General features: G+C 37.5%; 2 protein-coding genes across 4 annotated transcripts in view; both read left to right on the top strand.

Annotated features, from left to right (window-relative positions):
• Positions 1-25408, top strand: part of BMP5 (bone morphogenetic protein 5) — a 174197-nt gene that overhangs the window by 128620 nt on the left and 20169 nt on the right. The window contains exon 7 of one of the 2 annotated variants that reach the window (XM_066252793.1): positions 849-2627. The exons of the other annotated variant lie outside the window; for it this stretch is intronic. Coding sequence (XP_066108890.1) covers positions 849-998 — 150 coding nt within the window. The 3' untranslated portion in view covers positions 999-2627. Of the gene's footprint in view, positions 1-848; positions 2628-25408 lie in introns of those variants that run through there. 2 annotated transcript variants of the gene reach the window in all.
• Positions 23020-25408, top strand: part of HMGCLL1 (3-hydroxy-3-methylglutaryl-CoA lyase like 1) — a 326458-nt gene continuing 324069 nt past the window's right edge. The window contains exon 1 of one of the 2 annotated variants that reach the window (XM_066252808.1): positions 23020-23138. In XM_066252808.1, the coding sequence (XP_066108905.1) occupies positions 23115-23138 (24 nt within the window). In that variant the 5' untranslated portion in view covers positions 23020-23114. The remainder of the gene's footprint in view (positions 23139-25408) is intronic. The other variant, XM_066252798.1, reaches the window with a different exon arrangement.

Here is a 25408-nt window from a genome sequence, read left to right as displayed (position 1 = left end):
TTCCATATACAGCTACCTTTTTAGGCTTTGAGGGGAGGTGGATAGTCATTTTGTGAAATATCTAGGCTCTTTACTTCCGATTTAGGTTAGGCTGCCTTTTTGGAGTTTGTCTAGAGGAGAAAGAAAGTAAAAGGATAACTCCAGCCAGTCTGTGAAAAAAAAAAAAAAAAAAATTATTGGAGAAGAGTTGAAATCATTGGATTCTACCTGGAGTTTATTTTGCTTTGATAGTTCAGCTTTCTTTACCACGGAAAATTAAAAATTGGCATACCTTTTATAAACTTATTGTTTAAGCCTTCAAGTAGTACGAACATTCATGTACGACCTCACTCAAAGGGTTAACAAAAAACAAAAAAAACAACTCACTACTCAAAGGGTGCATTATCCTTCTAAAAATAATTCTTAGATCCAAATCTTTCTATAGTCCAATTGTGTGGCTTTATTGATTTACATTTATAACTTCTATATTTCTCATGAAGTAAATAGAGGTCATTATTAACCAAAGGCAACTCAGTGCTAGTTGCTGGGTTCTTTTCCCCAGAAAAATTTCCACTGGCTTTACCAGAGAGGGAATTTTCCTTACTTGTTTGAAGATTTTTTTTTTTACGATCCCAGAACATAATTAGAACTGCTGGGTTGATTCTAGGTGTTAATGCTTAAGAATACAGCCTCTACCACCAGCCTCCCACCCCACCCCACCCCAGCTATTGAACACAAAGAGGATAATAGTGGTCAGCTGAAGGGTGTGCCTGATTATGAGTGATAAGACAAGCATACTATTTTAAGGCTGTAGACAAAATATCTACCTTAATTCTTAAAAACAAAACAAAACATTTTTTCTTTCCCAGGTTCATCTGATGTTTCCTGACCACGTACCAAAGCCTTGTTGTGCTCCAACCAAATTAAACGCCATCTCTGTGTTATACTTTGATGACAGCTCCAATGTCATTTTGAAAAAATACAGAAATATGGTGGTGCGCTCATGTGGCTGCCACTAATATTAAATAATAATGGAAACAAGAAAAAAAGATCTGTATTAAAGTTTATGAATACAATAAAAAGTATACTTGCAGACAAAAGGAGAATTGGGTGAAATTAGTCTGGCTCATTTCATCTCTCAACCTATGTACAATATCATGTATATAGTCACTGTTATTTATTTAAAGGTATATAGATATTCTCCTTTGTGGATGCCTTATCAATAAAATCTATTTTATATGTCACTACATTATACAATATGTTGCCCAGTCTTACTTTCAATGAGATATGCTAAGTCCAATTCAATTCCATTTCAACATTTTTTTCTAAAACAATTGCATACATATATTTAAATTAGACAGAACTCCTTTGACCCTTAACTATATTGTTTGAAGGAAACTGAATGCATTTGGTTATGTTGTGCCAATGACAGGATATTTATTTAGAAGTAAAACTTAAAAAAAACCATCCAAACAAATTCTTGGCTAAACACATTTTTTTTTTTCTAGTAGAGTTTCTGCTTCATTAGATAAGGTGAAATGTTGAACTGGATTTGAATAAATAAATGGTAGAATCTGAAAGATTGCACATAATTGTTGTAACTGTTTGCTTGAACAGAATTGGTGTAACTGTAAGAGCATGTTCCTTTTTGGCTGGTGGATTGTAGATTTTGCAAGGAGCTCAAAGCTTCAGGAACTCTGTGGAGACAGGCTTGAGCCTATGTCCATAACTTTCCAAGTTAACACTAAAAAACTGCAGTACAACCTTCTTACCTCAAATAAATCATGTCTGCCTATTATCTAGAACACTACTGCCACAGATTTTTTTTTTCTAATTTAATAGGAGTCCAAAATAAAGAAACATTTACATATGCTCTACTTCCCTCCCCACAGGCTCGAGTCAGTGCATGCATAAAACATACTGGAGCGGACCCCGACAGAGCCATTCTCTTTAGCTCTCCTTTAGAACCAAGTCCCCTGATTGATGCGATGCAAGGGGTTGTATTTAGGGTAAAAGCACTGAAACTAAACTGGAGTAAATTACCGAAAATCCCAGAATGGCTTTGACAGAATTGCCATTTCAAAAGAACAGCTGAAATCCATTTTTCATATCTCTGAGAATGAGCTCAATGAAAACCTTATTTTGTAAGGGGATTTTCTAAACCCTCCTCCAAGCACAAAAAATTCCAAATGGGAAGTTTCTGTTGTATGTATGTGCATGTGTGTTCTTCTCCCTGAAATTAATTTATTTTCTCTCTCTGTTTTCTGAGGCTTTCTTTAATGAACACTGATTAATGAAAGAATGATAGATGGATAACTTGCTATTTATGGTGGCTCCATGGTTAGGACTATTTATACTTCATCTAGAATATTCATAAAGCACCAATTATTAATCACCCTTTTGGATCTTTCGAATAAACATAGAAATAGCTTCAAAAATGTTATGGGTTTGTCTGTAATTCAGGTATATTGCTATGTTGTTTTAAAATACAGTTTATCTTAAAGATTTGATAACTATATTGGGGTTACATTAAGTAATATATTTTTGAATTAATGGTATACCATTGTAAGAATAAGAAACGGAAATCTATTATATTATTCTTTAAATGTGCTGTTTAAATATATTTCTATATTTTAAAATATATTAAACTTGTGATGCTAGTTTCTATTGTGCTTCTTGATTTGACTCTTTATTTAAGAGGGATACAACACGTAAGTATATCAAAAACTGACACTGTAAGAATAGCAGATTCAAAAGGTACGTAAATTACATGATTCTTTGTGGTTTTTAATTGCCAAAACTAGTTTTTGTGTTAATAAATAACTCTGTTAAATAAGCAAACAAAATTCGATGAGTTAAATATTAATCTGTTCAAAAACAAAGAAATTTTTTAAATAGCAAAAATGATTAGAATGAGAGAATTCCTCACTTGTTCTCTTTCATTTTTTTTTTTGTTCTCTTTCATTTAAGGAAGGAGTTTATTGGCATCCGTATTTTCATATTTTTTCAAGTTAGAGTATATGTATATTTGTATACACATGTACACATATGTTCAGTCTCATATTCTCAAATAACTATTATAGTAACATTAGTATTTGTACTCAAGCTCTTACTAGAAATCAGAATAACTTGGCCTATTTGATTAGGAGACAATCTACTCAAGTCTTTTTAGCTAGTTATATATTGACTTATTTGTTCTCTGCTTGTTTTTTAACTTTTCTGCTTTACATATTTTTGCTTTAAAATGTGTCTCTAATCCTTTTTGAAAAATAGAAGGTACAACTCTCAAACACTCAAATTCTTTAAAACTAAGGCAATAATAAATATCTACATAAAACTAAAAAAGAAAAACACAAAGAAAATTCAAAATTATTTTTTTTTCTCATTGTTTAGAGTCCCTGTATCACCATTATCAAATGAGAGCCAGAGTCTCCTGGCTACTATACAGTCTGCCAACTATCATCTCCCAAGACAATGTCCACGAATAATTAGCTCATGCTGTGGCTCCATTCGAGGGAGAGAAAAAAATCCTCATTGTCAAATACAAGTCACCATCTCATATCCATTCATGAAGCCTGGTGCTCAATCCATCACGCAATTCCCATCACAGATAATCTCCTTTTCTATGTTTTTACTGAAATTTTTTTTTTTTTGGCTTCACACTTTTTAAAGTCAAAAGTGAGGATGGCTTTGCCAGTAAAGCTTATACATTGCTAAATATATATTTTTATAAATCTGTTTTTATCAAGTTTGGTTAAGATCATAATTGAAAAGAAAGTAAGAAAGGTAATAGATACCAGTATTTATTCTTATTTAGATAGGAAAGTGACACTCTATCCAAGTGAGAAATATAAAAAGAGCAAAAAGTACTTCAAAAATCAGTTGTGATATTTATTAAAGGCTTACCAAAGAGAAACAAGGGTAGATATAGCCATTAAAAGTTACAAAAAAAAAATTTAGAAATTTAAAATCTTACAATTTAACTTTTGCATCTTAGTTTCAATTTGTCAGTGGCAGGTGACTTGAAAACTAGTTAGCCTCGAGGTCAGTGTATGTACACAATGAGGAAAGAATGGGTAGATGCAGTACAACCTGAAAGTTTGCAATCTACAGATAGGAAAACGAGAGAGGTAGCACTGTATAAACAACCTCAAGATTTAACGAGTCTCAAATGGGACCTAAACTGATTGTGTTGTCTGGTGTGGCCACTACTACCTGGTGAAATAGAATAGAACCTATTTAAAAAGCTGCACGTACCTACAGAAAAAGGTATAACAGGAAAATAATTCTCACCTTGAACCACAGGCAATTAAGATATCTTAGATTACACACATCGTTATGCACTTTTTTAATGAAACACACATATATACATATTTTAAATAAATATATCTTCTGTGTTTTAAAGATGACAGCATTAAAATATGACTATAAAGTACAGGATGAGGCAAAAGTAGGTTTATAGTGAGGATGGGAAACTATTTTTCTATTATTATTTATTAATTATTTTATTATTTTCCTTAAGAGAGCCTATAAACCTACTTTTGTCCCACCTTGTATTTTAAATGAATGACTAGGATCTTTGGGATGGAAAAATATGATACTTAATTTAAACTTAATAGGATGTATTAAATAGTGGCTTAAATGTTACTGATGAGAAGAAATACTGAGCTGTAAGATAGATTTGAAAAAATTATCCGAAATGAAGCATTAAGATAGATAAAGTGATGCAAAACTCCCAACAAACTTGAAGTCCATGGAAAATGAAGGGAGTCCTAATATCCATTTAATCAATATTCCAGGGAATCAGGGAGAGTGTTGGGTCAACAGCTGCCATTTCGATCAATGCTGACTTCTCAAATTGGGAGTCAGTCAACAGATAATTACTACTTTCAAATTACTAAGGAAAAATAACTGTTGTTTAAAGTTCTGTATGCAGTAAAATACTTCAAAAATTAGGGCAAAATACAAACATTCTCAAACCGATAAATTTATCATCGATCGCTATGCTACAGCTAAAGATTATACCTCAGGAAGAAAGAAAATTATTCCCAAGAGGAAAAATATACAAAAATGATGGGTAAGGTAAGTAGTAAACTTAGGGAAAAGCAAAAATAACATCTAACTATTGTTTTAAAAAAGCAAAAGAGAGTTAAATAGTATTAAATAGGGTTAACTCTAGTAAACCACTACAAATGTAGTTTGTATGATGGAAGGTGGACCGTTGGAAATATAGGTTTTACATTTTACTAGATGCCATTGATTACATTCGACTGGTTAACTTCAGAAAACAAATAGTGTGCATATTTGAAAGCAGGACTGACAAAGTTTTTCTAGAAAAGACATAATAGTAAATATTTTGGGCTCTGTGCTTCTAACACAACTACTTAACTCTGCTGCTGTGATACAAAAGCAGCCATAGATAACATGCACACTCATATGTGTTGCTGTATTCAATACAATCTTACTTAGAAAAACTGCTGGTGGGTAGGATTTGGCCCATAGATTAGTTTGTTGATCCTTATCCTAAACAGTAGAGGGAATAATTGCAGTGTGGTAATGTGCAATCGATTCAACAAGACACAAAAGGGAAAAAGAATAAAAAAAACATAGCAAAGGGGAAATATTGCCTGTAATAATGTATATAGAATTAAATCTAGACGTTATCTTCTAACATTAAATGTAAATGAACTGAAAAGATCACTATTTCCGAACTGAATTTAAAAAAATAACTTCAACAACTAGTTACATCCTTTTAAAAAGAGAAACATCAGAAACTAAAAGCTTAGGAAGGTTGAAAGTAAAATGAAGGTAAAATATTAACTATTATAAAGTATATTTGCATTTTAATACAAAACAATCATTATGAAAAAAATGAGAATTGTAACACATCAATAACACTTTTAATTGGTCTCATTGCTAAGCTTATATGTAAGACATAGAACTACATAAAATAAAAAAGTGATAGAACTACAAGAAGAAATTAAAAGTGCACCATTTCAGTGAGTGGTTTTGCAAACCTCTCTCATTAATTGATAGAGTAAGAGGAAAAAAATATCAGTGAGGATAGATCAGATATGCAGATATTCCCAGTTCACAAACAAGATGTAATGAACATGTATAGAACATCCAAGAATATACATTATTTTCTAGCAAATATGGAAAACGAATAAAAATTGATCCTTTCAACCAGCTTCAAAAATTGGTTTGTGAAGCCAAACCATTTTTTGTGACAAGACTATGTGTGTTATGTTGAAACAATTTCTTGACTTTCATCTTTGAGATGTGCAAGCAAAAAATGAACAGAGTATATGCTTTAGAAAGATCACATCTGTGAGTAAAGAATGCCTTCCTTTTCTTTTTTCCTTTTTTCAGAGAGAGAAGGGGAGGCAGAGACAGACTGATAGACTCCTGCATGAGCCCAGATCAGGATCCAGCCAGCAAGCCCACTAGGGGGCAATGCTTTGCCCTTCTGGGGCCACTGCTCCATTGTTCAGCAATGGAGTCGTTTATTAGCGCCTGAGGCAGAGGCCATGGAGCCATCCTCAGCACCTGGGGCCAATTTGCTTCAATCGAGCCATGGAGGCAGGGGGGAAAGAGAGAGAAAGAAAGAGAAGTGAGAGAATGAGGGGTGGAGAAGCAGATGGGTGCTTTTTCTGTGTGCACTGACCAGGGATCAAACCCAGGCCATCCATACACTGGGCCACACTCTACCACTTAGCCTACTCAATTTTTGCCATGTCTCATAAAATAGTTTATAAAATGGCTTTTAAGTTACCTGTTTAAAATTAATAAACAACAATAAAAATTAATAAACAAAAAATAATATTATATTGACACATTGTGTTATTCCCTTCTTAAATTTATTAAGACTCACAATTTAAAAACTACTGTTCTTGAAGCTGAAAAGCCACAATATTGTATTCAACAAACAAGTTAATGTCAGTAAGTCTTTTTAAGGTGTTCTACCTAGAAAATTATATAAAACCTCTATGAGAAAACAAACAGTTCTCCAAAGATGTTATGATAGAAGGAAGAATATTTTTTGAATTTTGGCTAGTGAAGATAATAGGCCCAATAAAATCTCATCTCACACTCATTATCTTGGCCTATCATTAAGTGAAAATAAATTACTTTTTGTATCCTCAATATATGAATACAGCTTCTGGGCCTTGATAAGATTTTTCCATTGCTCAGAAAGCTCCCCCTAAATTCTCCCTGCTGATATTCTACTGATTTCTGGAGGCCCTTCTCATTTGCTACTTTCTTCAAAATGACCAAATACACCAAACCAGATGAGTATGATCTTGCTAATAAAGCACTGAGCACTCCTGCTTCTGAGACATGCATCATAGCATTTCAGCTATAATAGTTATTTGGAATAATCTTGTACTTCTACATTGTAAGATGAAAAGAAATCTTACCACGTTCGCACATTCATTAATTCCTTGAAAATTATTATAAAGATATTCTCAGAGATGTTCTATAAGTGATTTTTTTTTTTTTTTGTATTTTTCTGAAGCTGGAAACGGGGAGAGACAGTCAGACAGACTCCCGCATGCGCCCGACCGGGATCCACCCGGCACGTCCACCAGGGGCGACGCTCTGCCCACCAGGGGGTGATGCTCTGCCCCTCCAGGGCATCACTCTGCAGCGACCAGAGCCACTCTAGCACCTGGGGCAGAGGCCAAGGAGCCATCCCCAGCGCCCAGGCCATCTTTGCTCCAATGGAGCCTTGGTTGCGGGAGGGGAAGAGAGAGACAGAGAGGAAGGGGGGGGGGTGGAGAAGCAAATGGGCGCTTCTCCTATGTGCCCTGGCCGGGAATCGAACCCAGGTCCCCCACACGCCAGGCCGACGCTCTACCACTGAGCCAACCGGCCAGGGCCTCTATAAGTGATTTGAAAAATAGAAAGTGGCTTAATTTATTATTTTAATTGAAAATAAACAGCAAGCAAAAAAGAAATGCTGTCAAAATCAAGACAGTAAGGAGGCTAACTTTCTTATTTTAAAATGAATATCCTCAAGGTATTGTTTACTTTTGTGGCACTTTAATCACATTTTATTAAGGTTTATTTTCCCCTCCAAAGTTTTATCTTATTGTTTTGTTTGAAACATACTTCTTTTTTTGTCTTCTTTTTGCTTGACTCTCTGTGCTGGTTTCTCTTCATTAGATAAAACAGCTATGTCCGCCAGTCTTGAAGGGTTGGCCTTGTGTAAGAGATAAACCTTACTATTCAACGTTGCCCCAGTTCTTGATTGTCTCTCAAACCTTCTTAATTTCCAAGCAATCTATTTTATTTTTAATAGCTCCCAGTAACTGAGGGTGTGCCAAGACCACTCAGTTTCCCAGAGTGGGGGGTTTCAATCAGCACCTAGATTTCAGGCTGATTGGAAGCCAGAGCATCAGGCAGCAGCTTTTAAAGAATGCAAATATATACAGTCCTCTGGGACCTCAAGCCTAAAGTCCCCACTGGCCACCAGACCAGGCGATGTGGTCATGTCATCTGACAGCAACTGCAAAACCAGACAGGATTCTAAGCTCCTTTCTGGAAAATACCTGCAAGCTGGAAAGAGGCAGGGGAGCGCCACGATGAGGCTCCCCTGAGTGTCTACACCAGAAGCTGCTGCTCTTCTCAGGCCAAAGCTCCTCCAACAAGACATCGGCCTCTTTCTCGGAAGGGCTGACAGTCTGTGTCAGTCTGTGGTCTGTGCAGTCCTCCCGGGTGACGGTCTGCTTTTCCTACTGTTGCACTGCCATGGGAACCCAGAAGGCAAGACCCCCTGGCCTCCAGAGGCAGATGATCAAGGGATGTCCTTTGGGCAGCAGCTCCAAAAACCAGGTCGCGGATATCAACGCCAGGCCAGCAGACAGGCGTGGAAGTTCCCCTTGGGTAGGTGACACGGGCCCTCTGAAGAACGCAGTGAGAGTGCCCAGTGTCTTTAGCGAAGCGGAGCAGAGGAATGCAAAAGAGAAAAAGAGTGAGAAAGAGAAAAAAAGAAGGAATTTTAAAAAGAAAAAGAAAAAAATAAAATAAAGGTGGCCCCCACTGCCTTGAGGAGAGCAGGGAAACGGCACCTACTGGCCACCGTAGACTAGCCCAGCTGACCCTGGCCCTCAGATACCCCTTTAAAAGGTGCAAATACTCCTCTTTCCTTTCTTTCGCAAAGCCAGGGAGTCCTTCTAAGGGCTGCTTCTGTGCTGGGTGGGGGCAGGTGAGTCTGTGCGCAGCCCTTTCACAATTGTTCCTCATTTTGCTCCAGCTCCGCGGGTCTGTGGGCACGAGCCCCACTGATTTTGTTTTATTTTTTATTTATTTATTTTTTGACAGAGAGAGACTTCGAGAGAGGGACATATAAAGACAGACAGACAGGAAGGGAGAGCAATGAGAAGCATCAATTCTTCATTGCAGCTCCTGAGTTGTTTATTGATTGCTTTCTCATGTGCCTTGACCAGGGGGCTACAGAAGAATGAGTGACCCCTTGCTCATGCCAGTGACCACTGGGTCATGTCTAGGATTTATTGCTCAACTCAGTGACCCCGCGCATTCAAGCTGATGAGCCTGTGTTCAAGCTGGCTACCTCAGGGTTTTGAACCTGGGACCTCCGCGTTCCAGTCCGATGCTCTATCCATTGAGCCACCACTGGGCTGAGCCCCACTGATTTTGAAAGCCAAATGTTTCGTGGGGCTCATCGCTCAGGTGTCCAATGGGGGACCCTTTGTTCCTCAGGGAGGCGCTGGGGGTTTTGAGTTCCCTCCTAATCATTGGTCACTGTGCTGGGTGTGGGGCTTCTAGCGAGTTTGTGTCTCAGCTTTTCCTGTGCTTCCAGGTGGCTTTCTTCTCGTTTGCTGAATACGAAAGGGTCAGCCGACTTCTCCCCCGCCCCGAATATTGTTCCATATACACCCGTTTCTGTGTGTTCCTGGGAGGAGCCGAGGTCAGGGTCATCCTCGCTGCCATCTTGAGTTGGCACCTGTAGGGCAAGTCTGAGTAAAGCAGGTAGCGCCTCCTGGAGCCCACAGGATGGTTTAGTACTTCTAAATGACGGGAGGCAAAAAGGCCCCCTTAACCGTGGACAGCACTGCCTCATTCAGATAGTAGTGATGCAGAATGGAATGTAGAGACAAAAAGCGATTTAGGTAGGTATCAGTGGCAAGAGCATTCTTAAGGCAGCAACAATTGCAAAACTGTTGTTGGCATCTCTGAGACATAGCAAGGAGGCAAGTGTGGCCACGGTAGAACCAGTGGTGGGGAGAGAGGAGGAAAATGAGGTTAGGCGGGCAGCAGCAAGTTAGATTAGGTAGGGTCTTCAAAGCCTCTGTAAGGACTTTAAAGTTGACCCAGGTATGGAAAGCCATTAGGAGGGTGTGAGTGAAAGAGGTCATGACTTGTGTTTTTAAAAGGGACATTGGCTATTGTGTGGAGAGCGGAAGCAGAGAGGACAATTTAGGGGATATTGGAATAACACTTGGAGGGTCTGATCACGTGGCCTAAAGTGGAAATGGTAGAAATAATCAAAATCTCGACATGTTCGAAAGGTAGAGTTGATAGGATTTGCTAATGGGGTGTGAGAGAAGAGTGAGCGAAGGGTGATTCCCACTACTATGACCTGCAGAAATGGAAGGAAGGAGGAGACCTTCGCTGGGCTCCAGCATAGGGCAGGTCAGGGTAGGGTGGGGCGGGATGGCTTCAAGAAGTTCAAGTTTGATTTGGGGCATGTTAGTTTCTGACTGGGATGTCCAGAGAGTGGCCTGAAACACCAAACCTAAGATTCATGGAGAGGTCCCAGCCAGAGATACGAATCTGTAAATCATCGCCATGTGATGGTATTTAGAGCCATGTAATCAGTGAGATCAACACAGCAGATACAAAGTACTAGCAATAAAGGAGACCCCTTCTCCAGGTTTTATTAATCATGCTTAACTGTGCCTCATCATGGGAAATAGGTGTTTACATGAAAACAGTCAACTTAGTCCTGCTCCTGTCTGCTCTAGGACTTTATGGAACAGGTTATCTCTTTTTACTGAGAAAGGGCAGTTGAACGCTATGTGTTTTGCAGAAAATAAAATAAGTTTACTAACATCTTTATATATTTTGTAAATTGTGCTTGTCGTGCATTTATATAGTCCAAGGAGCTTTTGCAAAGTGAATATGGTAATGAGGAAAAAGAAACAATGGATGAAGCTAAATATCTGGAAACAGGTACAGAATATTATAGACATATATGTTACATGCATGAGTTTTTTATAAAAAAAAACTAATACATTATTTTTCATCAATTCTGTATATGTAATGAGGGGAGGAGCTTTCAAGGTAGCATAAAAGGTTTAGGAGACAAAATAAAGGCATCTCTGGTTTAAAATTCTACTGACTATATTCAATTGACTCTCTGAGGAAATACTTTGAAAAAACCTTCATAGACATGCTGTTGACATTTTTGATCATCCCTATTTCTCAGCATTGACAGGGTACAATAATGCCTTTAACTTCTTTCCTCTAAGTTCCTTTGTATATTATTAAAATTTCTTTTGTTTACATGGTTTTATATTGGGCTAAAATTATAGCTATTTTCTGTTTTTAAAACTAAAACGTTTTTCACATCAGGATGTAGTTAGTATGAAGGTTTGTTTTTGAGAGAACTGTATATACTAATAAAAAATTACATCACAAGGAAACAATGTGACTATTAGTCCAAATTTTTCTTGAAGTTGTGTTACTAGTATAACTATTCTGTTGGTAGACATTATTATGACTGGGTTAAGATATTTTATTTATCATTTGAGATGATCATATATCATGTGTTCATATTGATTACAAAAATAGAATGTATGGATTATTATTCCCCATACTTATCTTTAATGTGTACTGTTTCTTTTATTTTAATTTTACTAGCTTTAAATATCATTGCCTCAAATTTGGTCTCTAGAGCCTGAAAAAAGCTTTTAAGTAGCTCTGTATTTTATCTGTTTTATTATTCAGAGTTTCTAACAGCCCTCTTAGGGAGCACTGTATCCTAGATGATGTTGTGGGAGTTGACTCGGAAGAATTTAGCCAAGTTTGTTATATGTTTAACTAGGATGGACAGTTTGAAGAAGTCTGTTTTCTTACTTTTTCTTTCAAGCATCTCTTCACAAGGATGTGGAGAGTGACAAACAATCAAATTAGAAAGACAAATGTTTACTCTGTTTTGAAATAAGCGTTCTAAATCTGTTTACTCTAATATTATCTGTGGGGAAAAAAAAACTATGTAGATTAACATATGCCATTCTCTATTGCCTAAACCAAGTAGCTTTCCTTAATGAGGAGTTTGAGTTCCTGCTTATTCACTAATTTTATATGAGACACACTGTAAAGATAGGAAGACAGAAAAGAAAGTAAAACAATAGATAAAAAAGGAATAGGAACAATCCAATGTAAAAATGAGTAAAAATTTTAATAGGCATATCCCCCCAAAAGAAAGCTTTTTGGCTATGTAAATATAAAACAATGTCTAGTCTCACAACATTTTATGAAAGGGCAAATAAAGACCGCAATGAAGTAACATTTCACACCAGATTGGCAGATCATTTTTAGACTATTTTAGCATTGACTGTTGGAGAGAATATGGGTCATTATGCTGCTAATAGGAGTATAAGTTGGTGAAATAATTTTGAAAATGATTAAGCATAATGATGTCAAGAACATTTAAATACTTTACCACATAGTGATTCCTGTTCTAAGTATTTGCCATGGAAACATTTGTGTAGATCTGAGCAAGGAAATTACACAAGATGGTTTATGACAAGTGTATATTTAGCAAACGATAAAAAACAAACAGATATATATATATGTTAATCTAAAAAACCCAGACATAATGCAGATGTTCATCTATAGTAAATAGACAAATATATACCATTGAAAATGTATAAGCCACAACTCTGTGATTAAATCTCATAACATAATGTTGAAAAAATAAAGTGCATTGCAGAAGATTACAGACGTTATGATGTAGTTTTCTATAAATATCAAAATAAAGTAATACTAAATAATATAGCCTTATATATGCACATTAAACAATGGCAAGGTAATGATTTAAATATTTATAATTTAGAATAATGGTTATGCCAAAGAGATGGGAAAGTAATTTTAATTGAGGAAGGAACTATTTCTACTGCTATTATTTAGTATGAGTGGTAATAGAAATGGTTGTTTATTAATATTTTAAATATGTATAAAGTATATAAAAAATACCCTTACATCTTAGTGGGTTATAATGATTTATTAGCTCATAATCCTGTGGATGGGAAATTTGGACTTGTCTCAGCTCTGATTGTTTTATTGATCTTACCTGAACTCACTCCTGCAGCTGCAGTCTGTGCATCTGATGGATTTGGATGGTCTCAGATAGTCTCATTCACATTTTTTTGGCACTTAGTGCAGGGTATTGGTTTGCACTAGCTGTCACCTAGGAGTGAAGGTGGAGGTTAGACCATATGTCTTCAAGTAGGCTCACTCAGGCTTTTTACATGCTAGTGGTCACAGTATTGCTTGGAGAAATTAGAAAGCCAGCTTTATGTGCAAGCCCTTTATAAGTTCTTAAATCACATTTGCTATTGTACTAAAAGTTTCAGTAAGTCATGTGACCAAGCCCAGAGTTTATGTGGGAGGGAAATTCATAAGGGAAATAAATATAAATAGGCATGAAATGTTTTAGAATAAAAGTCTTTTATTTTTTTTCCTTCTTTTTTGTGACAGAGATAGAAGAGAGGGACAGATAGGGACAGAGAGACAGGAAGGGAGAGAGATGAAGAGCACTAATTCTTTATTGCAGCTCCTTAGTCTCCTTAGTTGTTCATTAATTGCTTTCTCATATGTGCCTTGACCTGGGGGCTATAGCAGACCGAGTAACCTCTTGCTCAAACCAACAACCTTGGGCTTCAAGCCAGTGACCTTTGAGCTCAAGCCAGTGACCATGGGGTTATGTCTATGATCCCATGCTCAAGCCAGCACCCTGCGCTCAAGCTGGTGAGCACACAAGCCAGATGAGCCCACACTTAAGCCCGCGACCTCAGGGTTTCGAACCTGGTCCTCCGCTTCCCAGTCCGACACTCTATCCACTGCACCACTGCCTGGTCAGGCCAGAATGAAAGTCTTAAAAAAGGAAAATAATAAACACCTATCTAGAGATATGAGTAAAGAGATCTGGATGATAATGTATGAAGGGTTATTCCCTTGAAATCAATCAAGTCAATCTCTGTTGCAGAGGAAGCATTTGATTTGGGAACTGATGAATATATAGACTTAGGGTTTGGGGAGGTGAAAATGCATTACAGTCGGATAAATAAACTTCAGTCAAGAAAGGGAAAGCTTGACCTGTGGTGGTGCAGTGGATAAAGCGTCGACCTGGAAATGCTGAGGTTGCTCGTTGGAAACCCTGGGCTTGCCTGGTCAAGGCACATATGGGAGTTGATGCTTCCTGCTCCTCCCCCTTCTGTCTCTCTGTCTCCTCTCTCTCTCTCTCTCCTTTCTAAAATGAATAAAATAAAAAATAAAAAGGGAAAGACTGAAGTGGTATTTTTGAAATTTAATTTTATTAAAAAATAAATTTAATTGACAGAAGTTGGAAACAAATAATACCCTTTATGTAAGCATATGTCAGCTCATACAGGGACTTGAATGATAGCAGAAAGTGTCTGAAACTAATTCTGGAGTTAATTAAAATAAAAATACTTAAGGTAATTGTATAAAAATCTTAAGGAAGTCTTTTGTATCTCCCCCAAATCTCTGCTGTTCATCTTGGACATGTAGCTGCCTAGTTGGAAACCTTCATTCCCAGCAGCTAGTCCTGGCCTCATAACTAAGTTCTCGCCAAGGAATGAGAGTGAACTGGTGTGTTCAACGTTTTCCTCATTTGGATTTCTCTGGACTCCTTCTCCTTCCCTATCCTTCAAGTGGAACGTTGGAATGGGAGGTTTTTCAGCCAGATTGGGGGGGGGGGGAACAGGTGGGGAGACAGGGAGGAAAAGAGACTGATTTTATTTTTATTTTGGGTTCTCTTTATTATAGCAGTTAGCCATTCTTGTATCTGCACTGTAATGTAAGCTATCAGGCAGCAGGGTAAAAGTAAACATGGTGGTAAACCCAACTATCAATAGATGGTTAATACAAAATTTTGGCAAGAGAGAACAGCAAAAAATATTTTATATACTTGTCCATTCTCATATATTAATAAGGGCTGCCTAAAAAATTATTTGATGAGAAAAGTCTTATGGTGAGTTTACATATGGTTAAAAAGTGAGGTGAAGCTATATAAAATCCATTAACAATGCTACTTACTGCCTTAGTTCTAGCCCTTGTTATTGCTCATCACTACTACTATGATTCCCTCTGAACAAGCCTCCACCTACATTCTTGTCTTTGTCAAATCAATTTAAGATTAGGTAAATTCTACCATCGGAACAATTTTAGATATAAAATGTAAGTCTGATCATGTCATTACCTGGCTTAAAACTGTTCAATTACTCCTCGTCTCCTAGAGAATAATATCCTCAGTCCTTAACATGCCATACATGATTTGTAATGTTCTGGAGTCTGTTTCCTCATTTTTATTTGGAAGTAATCACAATAACTATTTGATTATTATTGTGACTATTGGTATTAATATTTTCAAATGATATAGTATAGTGCTTGGTACAAAGAAAGAAATTAGTGTTCATTATAATTCTTGTGGCAAAAGAATTTTGAGAAAACTATACCAACATTACTATAGGCATGACTCTAGGAAGCATGAAGTTAAGAAGGCCAACAGATTAGTTAACAGAGTTCACTGCAAAGAAACTGGCCTTAAAGAAAGCTATTTTAATCATGGACAATAAAAGAAATGCTATTTTAAATGGCACCTTTAACATGATTTCAAAATCGAGACTGATCAAGTTTCTGGAGTTTCCACATTTATCAGGTTACATGGTGTTCTTAAGGCAGGTCTTCTCCTGCATCTTGAACATGTTCTTAGAACTCTCCTGAATTCCTGACAACCCAAGTTTATGTTAAGCAAGCCAGTGAAAAGAATGTGAAGAGGACCCTTTATTTTCTTTAAATGAACCAACCCAATTAAAAAAAATAAACATTACTTAAAGAGACAGAACTTGCCCTAGCCAGTTGGTTCAGTGGTTAGAGCGTTGGCCTGGCATGCAGAAGTCTTGGTTTGATTCTTGGTCAGGGCACATAAAAGAAGCAACCATCTGCTTCTCTTCCCCTCTCACTCCCCCTTCTCTCTCTCTTCCCCTCCTACAGGGATGGCTTGGTTGGTCCATGTATTGGCCTCAGGTGCTTGGGATAGCTCAGTTGATTCGAGTATCGGCCCCAGATGAGGGTTGACCTGGTGGATCCTGGTCAGAACACATGCAGGAGTCTATATCCTCTCCTCTCATTAAAAATAAAAAAGTGCTTTGCCAAGCATTGCATACAATGATGCAGGAAAATGTAGGAAGTCAGAAGAATCTGATGTTTTAATTTTATTCATGATTTTTCTTAGGATCCTAGTGAAAGTTCTAAGCTGAGTATAAAAACTCTGAAATTGGAATCTGAAAAATTTCAGTGGGAAGAGCTTATTGTTAAATAATTGTGGATGAATATCTAAATTTGTTCAAGCCAAACATAATTTCTGAAACGACTCTAGCTACAATTTAAAGAATGATGGGAGGCATTCCTCACATTCTTTGTTATCCTTGCCACCTCATTGTCGCATCCGTGTGCATTGGTGTCTCCTAGGGCCCCTCATTAAAAGATGTTCAGGTGCTAGCCTGTGGTATCAACCTTTCCCAATGAATAAATTTCAGATAACATATGCCTCTAAATTACTACCCCAAATAGGCAGGTTGGAAGGGGTGTTATCTAAGTTACGGCTATATGAATATGGACATTTGATTATATTTAAATTAATTGTGAATGGTTTGTATGAGATGATTAAGTGATAAATATGTGTTTTAAAGCAAATGAAAATCACCAATAAAAAATGTAATGGCTCTGGGGGCCCATGAAATAGAGAAAATCATTGAAGTTGGGACCAACTCTTACGTACTACAGAGGGGGTTATGTTAGACTGTATTAATAGACTCAGTCACCCTTTTTTTTTTGTAACTACATCCTTTGTCATTGAATTTTGAAGTTTCTCTCATTAAAATGTTGAAGCATATTTCTCCTTATCTTTGAACTTGACCATATTACTTTACTTTGTCTCATGAAAAATTGGTGGATGTGATAGGAAAAAAAGCATTGGAAAGAATTTTTTTGATTAAGCTTTCTCTTTTGCACCTCTACCAATACCAAAAGTATGTGTTTAGGTTAGCTCGCTGTTCCAGGAGAATGAGAGACTCTTGGAGCTAAGGATCCACAGACATATGAAAGAGCTTAATCAGATAAAGAGAGCTGCCAAGCTTTGGCCAACTTAGATTAGCTCAAGACTTGTGAGTAAATAAATGCTTATTCCTATATACTGTTGAGATTTCTTTGGTTGGTTGTTACATAGTTTTATTGTGGATTTAACTTATAGAACAATAAACATCAGGTACAATTTTGTTCCAAGTTCCTTTTTTTCTTTTTCACTGGTGAATGACACTTGGTTGATGTAACGAGAGCCCTGAATGTCAATATCATTATGCTTTGGTTTCTCAGAAGTGTTAGTTTTGGGCAGATGCAGAGATCTGCATTAAACAGCTTATTTCTAGAATCACTGTTGATGCACAGTATCTCTCAAATATTTATATTCCCCACAGGAATTAAACTCAGGCTCTACTTCAGGAGCCTGTCCCATTTACATTATAATAAAAGAGAAAGTAACCAAAGTTAATTTTTGCTGGACATGTCAAATAGTTTTTAAGGGAGTTGTTAAATCACAGAGGTAGTTATAATTATATTCTTCATTGTTTCTTATATGTTCTAATTAAAATAAAGTTATTTTTTTTAATTTTTTTTTAATTTTATTTTTTTTTTAATTTTTATTTATTTATTCATTTTAGAGGAGAGAGAGAGAGAGAGAGAGAGAGAGAGAGAAGGGAGGGAGGAGCAGGAATCATCAACTCCCATATGTGCCTTGACTAGGCAAGCCCAGGGTTTTGAACCGGCGACCTCAGCGTTCCAGGTCGAAGCTTGATCCACTGCGCCACCACAGGTCAGGCAATAAAGTTATTTTTTTGATAAAAATGGTTACTTTATTCTCTCGTGGGAGACACACGATTAAAAATCATTTTGCATATCCTTATAACTAGAAACTTTGCCAAAGGAGAATATTATGGTGAATAAAATACATTAGAAAAGTATTTGCTGTGTTTTGTACTTCAAGGGCTGATCTTGAGAAATAATGGGGGAGTAGAAAGACTACATTGCTTTTCACCTATCATCCTACTGATTCTTGTCATTTCTGTCTCAGGTATCCAGAGGCTCATATACCTCAAAAGTACAGTTTAGACTTTCCTGCATGGGTTCCTGATACAAGAAACTCCTTTTGTCCATTTGCTCTACTACTTAAGCAACCAAATACAATATACTACTGGGTACTATTTTTATTTGGTCCTATTCTTACTATATTTATGTCTGGGAAGTGATCAGGGTGATGTTATTAGCTTAAAGTCTCATCCTAATGCAAGTAATGAGTTGGGCAAACAAGTGTGTTAGGCTTGTATTTACCTGATTGGTGCTCCCCTCAGGGCGGCAGATTGTAAATTGCGGATTGCCTGCTGCCATTGGAATGGGCCATTTTTGCTATTGTTTGCCAGAGAAAGGGTCACCCCACCCCGGCCTGTTTGCTCATCAGCCTCAAGAGAGAGGGAGAAGCAGTTTGCCCTGCCCACTTGCTTGTCTGCCATTGCAAGACTCTAATAATCGGAATGGCCCACAATCCTTCAGCTCCACCATTCCGAATCCAATGTGAACCTGCATGGCCACGGCCATGGCCACTAGCCTTACATAATATATTTCAGTTTCAACAGGTTCAGGATTCAATCTCTAGATACAAACTTGTAGCTACAATTTTAAAGAGATTAATTTGATAACAGGAATTACAGAAACTATTAAGTGAAGAAGATACTTTTGTATTGTATTGGTAGTCATATGGAGCTAATCACTGTACTTTCCTTGTCCAAGGATCAACTGTCAAGGGCTTATTCTCTGTAACAATGGCCTTAGATATCTGACTGCATGGTTCCTCAGGGAGGTCCAGAAATGATATTTCATCTGATATCGTCTAGTAGCAATAATAACAATAACCTCTAAAATAGCAGTAGCAATGGTAAACAATTGAGACTTGGTTAAACATTTCGTATGCCACATGAAACCATTGCTAAGGGAGTTCAATAAAAATGATTACCTTAGCAGCATTTATATAGCAAGGGAAGATACTGCATTTGCTGAAGACGGTATGAAGGCAACACAAGAAGAGCAATAAGATAATAATAACCAGGCCATGCATCTTCACCAAGCATCTCAGGTAGTAGTTTAAAGTAAGTGAGTATCTTTTACAATAAAAAATGTTTTAAAATTTTTGACCAGAATAGTTCTGACTCACAAAAGGAATCAATTTAATTTCATCATATTTTTTCTCACCTGAATTTCAGCATATCTCACTGAATTGATAAACCAGAGCTGTAGATCTGATTCATATATTTGTTAGGCACTGACCTTAATTGTACTCTAAAATCTTTTGGTATGATTCCAACATCAGGAAATCATATATAAGTTCTTTGAATTTAAGGTTTAACTTTGAATATTTTAGAAGAAAAATTGTTATAATCAGAGAACTGTAACTTTTAAAGTATAACAGCTGGTTAAGTCTTTACACATTTAAGTATCAAGTTGATTGGATGATGTAGACAATTACTTTTTCATATGGTAAAGATGATAGATACATAATATACTTTTTTCTACAAAAGCTAATGGGAACTTCTTTGTAGAATCAGGAAGAGTGTGTCTGTGGAAAGGAATGTGTTACCTAGATTAGATATTTTGACTGTCCAGTATTTTCAAGGTAATTATTTAACCAAACATAATTTTTCCTGAGCCAGTTTATCATTAACTGTATTTTTATTAGCTTTAGCCTAATGAGGATTAACAAACTTAATTAATATATTAATGTCTTCAATATTTTATATTTATTAAATATGTGTTTCTTATATTTAGGTCTCTGTATATCTTAAAGTATAAAACTGAAAGCTTCCTTAAAACAAAGATTGTGTATCATGTAGTATTAGCTCAGTTATGTTACACAGCTATCCAAGTGCCAATGTAAGTATTATAGACATCACTGAAATAAATGAATAGACAAAAGAAAAGATGAATGAAACAATCCTATTTGGAGTTATTTTGTTTTTATTCCCCGCCCCCTTATTAGGTTAAGGGCAGAGAGGTTTAAACTTTAGGATGTGTGTTACTGGAATAATTCCTTGAGCTTATTAGTGTTTAGATTTGTTGAGGTTGGGGGAATAGGGGTTCTGTAAACATTCCAAACCCAGAGTTAATTACTTACCTCTCAGTCTGTGATTTCTTTATACCATTTATATTGTTTCTTAGCATAAGACCCACAATATCCCAGATCCTTGCCTTCAAATGGCCCTTAATTATTAATGACCTTAGTAATGCCTTTAATCAAGTGCCATTATTTTATGCTAAGAGCTGTTTGACTCCCATCCTGGAGTATTAACGAGAATTTTGTTGTCTCTCACCCTATTTCAGTCAGTTGACCAACACCAGATTCCGTACATTTTCTGGAGGTCTTTTCCCCCTATAGCTCATTTTCTGTACTGTTCAAAACTTATGTTACAACTAATAGAAAATGACTCTTTCTTAGTCAAAAAAGGAACTTTTCTAGACAGAAAACTACAGATTAGGTTCATAGAAAATCAACTGTGTTGATGTAGGCTTGGAGAATGGACATTTAGAGATGCATGGCCCCTCTGAAATTCGGATCACATAATGGCGCAGGTTTGTTTTGTTTTGTTTTGTTTTGTTTTTGGTGACAGAGACAGAGAGAAAGACAGATAGGGACAGACAGACAGGAAGGGAGAGAGATGAGAAGCATCAATTCTTCATTGTGGCACCTTAGTTCATTGATTTTTTTTTCTCACATATGCTTTGACCAGGGGACTACAGCAGACCGAGTGACTCCTTGCTCAAGCCAGCAACCTTGGGCTCAAGCTGGTGAGCCTTGCTCAAGCCAGATGACCCCATGCTCAAGCCGGCGACCTCTGGGTTTCGAACCTGGGTCCTCCATGTCCCAGTCCGATGTGATATTCACTGCGCCACCACCTGGTCAGGCGTAAGAGAAAAATTAGATGAAGAGAGGTATAGTGAACAATGTCAGTGCTTCCCAAGAACCCTTATTACAGTTTTATATTTCCTCTCCTCAGTGAAATGTCTGGGCATTTAACTAAAACTAACAATCAACACAGCAGGTATGTAGTATCCATGTGTCAAGCCCTTTGCCTCCGATGGGTCAGCTCTGAGGTGGTTCTAGCACCCAGGGAGCTCCTATGGGGTGGGCCACAGACGTCTTCTGAGGATTTTGCCTGAGATTTCTCCCTTGCTTACTGTCTTTATTTCCTATTGCAGGTATAGTAAACTACTGCAAACTCAGTGTCTTAAAACTATACAAAATGAAAATCAGATGTCCAAAATTTGTTTTTTAAGGCTAATCAAGTGTTAGCAGTGCTCTGGTTCTTCTGAAGGCTCTAAGGAGGATTGTTTCCTTCTCTTTTCTACATTCTAGAAGTTGTCTTTATTTCTTGGCTTGTTGGCCCTTCCTTATCTTCAAAGCTAGCAAGTAGCATTTTTAAATTTTAGCTGTTGACACTCCTCCCTCCCTCTTTCACTTTTAAGGGTTCTTGTGATTATATTGGGCCCACCTGGATAATCCAGTAGACTCTATTTCAAGATCATTAACTCAATCATAATGGGAGGGTTCTTTCTGCCATGTAAGGTAACATGTTCATAGGTTTGGGAGATTAGACTGTGACACTTTTCTGGAAAGAGAGTATTATTTTTTCTGTCACACTTGGCATCTTCCCTCCTTGCATCCCTACACTCACACTAGCTTTCCCTAGTAGCATTTCTTCAATAAATCATTTGCACGGAAAGCATTGTCTAAGGATATGTTTCTGGAGAATGTGACCAAATGCTTGGCATTCGACAATAAAAATGACAAATATCTAGTAAAGCTAAACTCTGTAATTGATTCATGGAGGCTTTTGGTTTACATGTTTATCTCTCTCCTACTTATGGCTTCCCTGAAATGTTTAGGACCAACATTAAAATAAAGAATCAAAACAAAATAGTGTTGGAAAACAGGAAATAGAGCTACCAGTGGACCAGAAAGTTTAAATGAACCCTGGAAGCTAAAAAACAGGTGGGATAGAAGTCATGGGGAAAACAGAGCAGAAGGATCCAGGCCAAAATTCCAGAAGTAAGAGCAATCAATCCTGAGGTAGCCCATGAGAAACTTTAAGATCAATGACAATACAAAGACTAAGAGTGGGACCGGGGACTCCTCAGTGAAGTTAATTAATTAAGTAACTGCTTTAGAAATAGCTGAGCCTGGAGAGACCTATTCTCTTTCCCTCCTCCCCTGCCACACAGCCAGATGATCTGACCTGTCTTCAGGCTAGTACCTAAAACCTGTGTGGGCGGGTATTCTAGAATGACCATGTCTCAGAGAGAAATAGAGATTTAAAATAACTACATGTCTTTAAATCAGACACTGAGAAAATATTTTGAGAAAGAGAGAAGAAAAAAGCTCCACCTAGTAGTAAAATACAGTAAATTACTTAATCTCAAGATTAGAAGTCTCTTTAATTTGATTATTGAAGGGCTCCATATCCAAGCACTCTAGAATGGTACTGACCAGTTGACATGACCCCACTCTTTAATAAACCAATAATTGGCTTTCTCATTTAAGTGAGAAGCTCTGAGAAAAAAGACAAACACAACCAGAGAAAAAATCCATGAATCAGCTTTGTACTTACTGAGTAAATATTAGCTAAGAACTAAGATCAACACATTTTTGGAGAAAACACACACACACACACACACACACACAAACACACACACACACACACACACACCGCAGAAGGAAGGAAATATATCTACTAACTTGAGAGGAATCAAAACTGATTATGGAACCAAGAAAATTGTCTGGTGTAAGTATTTATATCCCAGCTTTATTTTTCATTTTTATTTAAAAAAACTATCTTTTCCATTCCTTTACTTTCAGTCTGTGTTGTTCCACCTAAAGCAGGTTTCTTGTAGGCAGCCTACGTACCGGTCTTTTTTTTTTCTCTCTCCATTCAGCTACCCTAAATCTTTTGAAGCATTTAACCCATTTACATTTAAAGTTATTATTGATTGGTATGTAATTATTGCCATAATCATATTTCTCCTTCTCCTTCTCTCCTTCTCACTCCTCTTTCTCCTTTCTTTAATAGTCCTTGAAATACTGGTCTGGGTGGTGATAAACTTCTTTTAGCTTTTTCTTGTCTGAGAGGCTCTCTGTATCTCCTTTGATTCTGAATGATAGCCTTGCTTGGTAGAGTAATCTTAATTGTAGGCCCTTGTTTTGCATCACTTTGAAATATTTCCAGCCAATACCTCAGGCCTACAAATTTTCTGTTGAGAAATTATTTAACAGTCTTATGGGAGCTCCCTTGTACTATGTTTGTTTTGCTACTTTTATGATTCTTTGTCTTTAACCTTTGCCATTTTAATTATGATATGTTTTGGTGTGGGCCTCTTTGGTTTAATCTTGTTTGAGACGCTCTGCATTTCCTGGATTTGTATATCTATTTCTTTTGCCAGGTTGGGAAAGTTTTCATTCATTATTTCTTCCAGTAGGTTTTTAATCTCTCACTTTCTCTCTTTTCCTTCTGGTATCCCTGTGATACAAATGTTGTTACAGTTGATGTTGTCCCAGAGGGTTCCTGGCTTTGGGCCACCTAGTAGGAGCTACAAAGTGACCTGCAGCTGGTAGCTATCTATGCTTGATGTGGAAGCCCCTTGGGGAGGCTATGCTGTGAACTGAGGCCAACTACTACTAGTGCTTGGGGCCACTTACCGAGAGGTATAGGGTACACTGATGCCAGCTGTTTCTTGTTTGGGGCTTGTGGTCCTTTGAAAGACTTTAGGAAAGTTCGCAACATGGGCTAAAGCTGGTGGCTTGTGAGGAACAGCTGGTGAGAGGGTTGGGTGGGGTAGGGTCTCAGGGAATCATGGGGGTTGAGTGAGCAGTATTGCCAAGTTGATGGATATGGTGTGTACCTGTGGGCTATGTGTGGGGGGGTGCTCAACAAAGAAGGTGCATGCCAGCACTTTTGTCCCAAATATCGCTGCCCCTCCAGCCTTTGCACTGAAGCCAGACATTTCAGTTCCTCCTTGTATGCTCCTGGTGCGTTATGAACTGCTGTCCCTTTGCTGGATGGAGCTTAGGGCAAGAGTTTGTGATCAAATGAGATTTTGGCTAGGCCCTTTAAGAGAATGCATGGGTCTACCACAGCCTTCTGTCTCACCAGGGTGGAATCCCCGCTAATTTTCACAGTTAGATTTTGTGGGAACTCCTATTTCCTGCACTGGTGTTCTAGGATCAGGGGCTCATTTTTGGAGTGGGACCCCTTGCTCCTCAGGGAGGGACCATATAGTCCTCCTGAATCTTAACCCCCACATGTGGATGCTGGGCCAGTCCATTTTGCATCTCCTCCCTTCCCACTGGCCTTGATATGGCTTCTTTATATCTTTAGCTACAGAACTTCAGCCCGTCTTTAGGTAGTTCTCAAGGATGGTTGTTTTACAACTTATTTGTAAGTTTGAAGTGGTAGTGGGAGGAGAAAAAATACAGCATTTACCTACTCTGTTATCTTGACCAGATTTCTCCACTATTTTTTTCTATATTCTTTATGCATAAAAACGAACCACTTATCAAAACAAACAAAACCATAATTGAATTTCTGACCAGAATGCCAAGACAATAAAACTTAACTTAAAATGTGTATTTAACTGTTCCAGTGACCTAGTGCTGACACAAAATCTAGTAGCTTAAAACAACAACAATCATGTTATTATTATCCATCATGGTTCTGAGGATTGACCTGGCTCAGCTACTCTCTGGGTCTCTCATGTGGCTGCAATCAGATGGTGGCTGGGTCTCGAGTCTTCTATAAGGCTTCCTCACATTTCTGGTGGTTGATCCTGGCTGTCAGCTAGGTCCTCAGTGGGGCCTATTGGCTGGAACATCTACATATTACCTCGCCTTGTGATCTGGGTTTCTTTAGAGCACAATGGCTAGGTTCCAAGAACATCCCAAGAGAACCATGAGAAAGCTGTATTGTCTTTTTATGACCTACACTTGAAAGTCAAATAACATCACTTCTGCTCTTTTCACAAAAGTGTGAGATTCAAGGGGAGGGAACAAGCAAGCATT

The sequence above is a fragment of the Saccopteryx bilineata genome, chromosome 1 (genome assembly GCF_036850765.1).
Source record: "Saccopteryx bilineata isolate mSacBil1 chromosome 1, mSacBil1_pri_phased_curated, whole genome shotgun sequence".
Lineage (NCBI taxonomy): Eukaryota > Metazoa > Chordata > Mammalia > Chiroptera > Emballonuridae > Saccopteryx > Saccopteryx bilineata.
The sequence above is the reverse complement of the archived record's forward strand: the minus strand, read 5'-3'. Positions and strand labels throughout refer to the sequence as shown.